Source organism: Otolemur garnettii, unplaced genomic scaffold (genome assembly GCF_000181295.1).
Source record: "Otolemur garnettii isolate 467f Iridium unplaced genomic scaffold, OtoGar3 scaffold00096, whole genome shotgun sequence".
Taxonomy (NCBI): domain Eukaryota; kingdom Metazoa; phylum Chordata; class Mammalia; order Primates; family Galagidae; genus Otolemur; species Otolemur garnettii.
Genome location: NW_003852491.1, coordinates 6,274,944 through 6,277,361, shown reverse-complemented (window position 1 = coordinate 6,277,361; position 2,418 = coordinate 6,274,944). Strand labels below are relative to the sequence as shown.

Sequence of the window (2,418 nt, the reverse complement as noted above, 5' to 3'; positions counted from 1 at the left end):
TTTGGCGGGCCCGGGCTGGATTCGAACCTGCCACCTTAGGTGTATGTGGCTGGCGCCTTAGCCGCCTGAGCCAGAGGCGCCGCCCATGATCTCGTTTGATCCAGGAGTCCGCCAAGTGGGCCTTGCAAATTAGGAACTGAGAGGCGACTCCATCAAGTCAGGGTTCTGAGGTCTCCGCGGGACTAGCAGCCGGGTTGCCACGGCGTCCAGCCAGCTGGGGCTTCTGGGCTGTAGATCCTGGGACCAAGTCCCCTGGTTACCCCGGCCACCAGTCTACAGTCACGTGATGCAGAAGGCTGCAGAGATGCCCAAGGCTTCCGTAGTTGGGCGGACAGTCACGTGTGTGGAGAGTTTACATGCTGGGACGCTTGGGCTCCGGCTCCAGTATCACATGACAAGCTCTAAGCCAACATGGCGGCTGCCGCGGTGCAGTGCCGGGGCTGAGTGACAGCGAGCGCAGTGGGCTCCTGCCTGGGGTGAGGGGCACCCTCGACGAGGGATGGGAGATCGGGTCCTCCTCAACCTGCCCGTGTACCCTACGTCAGCTGAATCCCACACATCTCTCCGCGCAGTGTGTCAGCCTTTGGGAGTCGTGACGGGGCCCGGGGCCCTTCCTAGCCCTGCTCTGTGCTTCGGGGCAAGCTCCTACCGGTCCCTGGGCGAACTTCCCTGGTCTGGGTTCCCTCCATTTTCCCATTCTCCATCCTCCTCCACTTGCAGGTGGGATCGTCGGTGGGACCGAAGCGCAGGCGGGCGCGGTCCCCCGAGACCATGGCTGGGTCCGATACGGCACCCTTCCTCAGCCAGGCGGATGACCCGGATGACCGTCCGGTGCCCGGCACCCCGGGGTTGGGGGGGTCCATGGGGAACCCAAAGTCCAAGGAGCCTGAGGTCTTGGACCGGGAGGGGCTGCAGCGCATCACAGGCTTGTCTCCAAGCCATTCGGCTCTCATAGTGGCTGTGCTGTGCTACATCAACTTACTGAATTACATGGACCGCTTCACGGTGGCTGGTAGGTACTGACTTCTGGGAGAAAGATAACTAGGAGAAAGGAAGGGGATACCGAGGGTGGAGCTGCTTCGCTGGCCCATTCAGAGTGTCCTTCTCAGGCGTCCTTCCAGACATCGAGCAGTTCTTCGACATCGGAGACAGCAGCTCTGGCCTCATCCAGACCGGTGAGTAGGATCCCTTCCTGGTCACATAGCAGTTCTGCTCCCTTTCCTATCCCAACTGGGGCCACGTGCTACCCTGCCTGGGGTTTCATTAATGGGCTTCAGTGGCCAGAGCTGGGGATGGCGCTGATAGTGCTCTGGCCCTCTCTAGTTCAGCCAGCACACCACATTTAAAGAGGGAATCAGTTTAGCATATTGGTGAAGACAGACCCAGGTTTAAATCTCAGCTCTTTCTTACCCTGAAATGGGAGGCAAGGCACTCAACCCCTCTAAGCCTCGTTTTCCTGGTAATAGTAATAACACAGATCATCTCTTAGGACTGATGTGAGGATTAAATGAAATAATGTCTTTGAAGTGGCTAGTGCAGTGTTTGGCATGTGGTAGGCACCCAATAAATAATGGCAGAAGAGGGTGTCTGGAATGGGGAGAGGTGAGTTGTACTTGTTTGGAACTTTGAGCTTTGCAGGAGAGGCAAAGCTAGAGCCAAGTCCTCTTTCTTTCCTTCCATCTTCCATTCATTTCTGAAACATTTCTGAGAACTCACTATGTGCCAGACCCTGGAGGAAGTGATGAGAACAACTACAGGACTTTGCCAAAACTTTTTATGCTGTCCTCTTCTAATCCTTACCTGAGCTGAGGAATAGATATTATTATCCATTTTATAGAGAAAATAGGTAGTGTTATCTACATTTTGTAAAGAAACTGAGGCTTAAAGAAGAGTTAAGACCTGCCAAGGGTCATGCAACAAGTTAGAGGCAAAACAGGAATTTGAAACCAGGTCTTGCAGTGTTCTTTACTCTGGGCCAATGAGAAACTGGATGCATTTAGGGCAAAGTCTGGAGCAATGAGAATGGGAGCACAGGGCAAGATCTGAAAAACTCTGAAGAGTTATTGAATTAGGGAAGAAGCAGACCTTTCTAAGCAGCCCCGTTTATTCACTTTTTTTTTCTTTTTTCTTTTTTTTGAGACAGTCTAACTTGTTGCCCTCAGTAGAGTGCTATGGCATCACAGTTCACAGCAACTTCCAATTCTTAGGCTTAAGTGATTCTCTTGCCTCAGCCTCCCAAGTATCTGGGACTACAGGTGCCTGCCACAATGCCCAGCTATTTTTAGAGATGAGGTCTCACTCTCCTCAGGCTGGTCTTGAACCTGTGAGCTCAGGCAGTCCACCCTCCTTGGCCTCCCAGAGTGCTAAGATTACAAGTGTGAGCCACTGCGCCTGATCATTTTTTTTTTTTTTTTTTTT

General features: G+C 53.0%; 1 protein-coding gene across 2 annotated transcripts in view; it reads left to right on the top strand.

Moving 5' to 3' along the window:
- Positions 1 to 2,418, top strand: part of SPNS1 (sphingolipid transporter 1 (putative)) — an 11,289-nt gene that overhangs the window by 1,756 nt on the left and 7,115 nt on the right. The window contains exons 1-3 of one of the 2 annotated variants that reach the window (XM_003795755.2): positions 404 to 476; positions 721 to 1,012; positions 1,110 to 1,175. In XM_003795755.2, coding sequence (XP_003795803.1) covers positions 772 to 1,012; positions 1,110 to 1,175 — 307 coding nt within the window. In that variant the 5' untranslated portion in view covers positions 404 to 476; positions 721 to 771. Of the gene's footprint in view, positions 1 to 399; positions 1,013 to 1,109; positions 1,176 to 2,418 lie in introns of those variants that run through there. The other variant, XM_012808915.2, reaches the window with a different exon arrangement.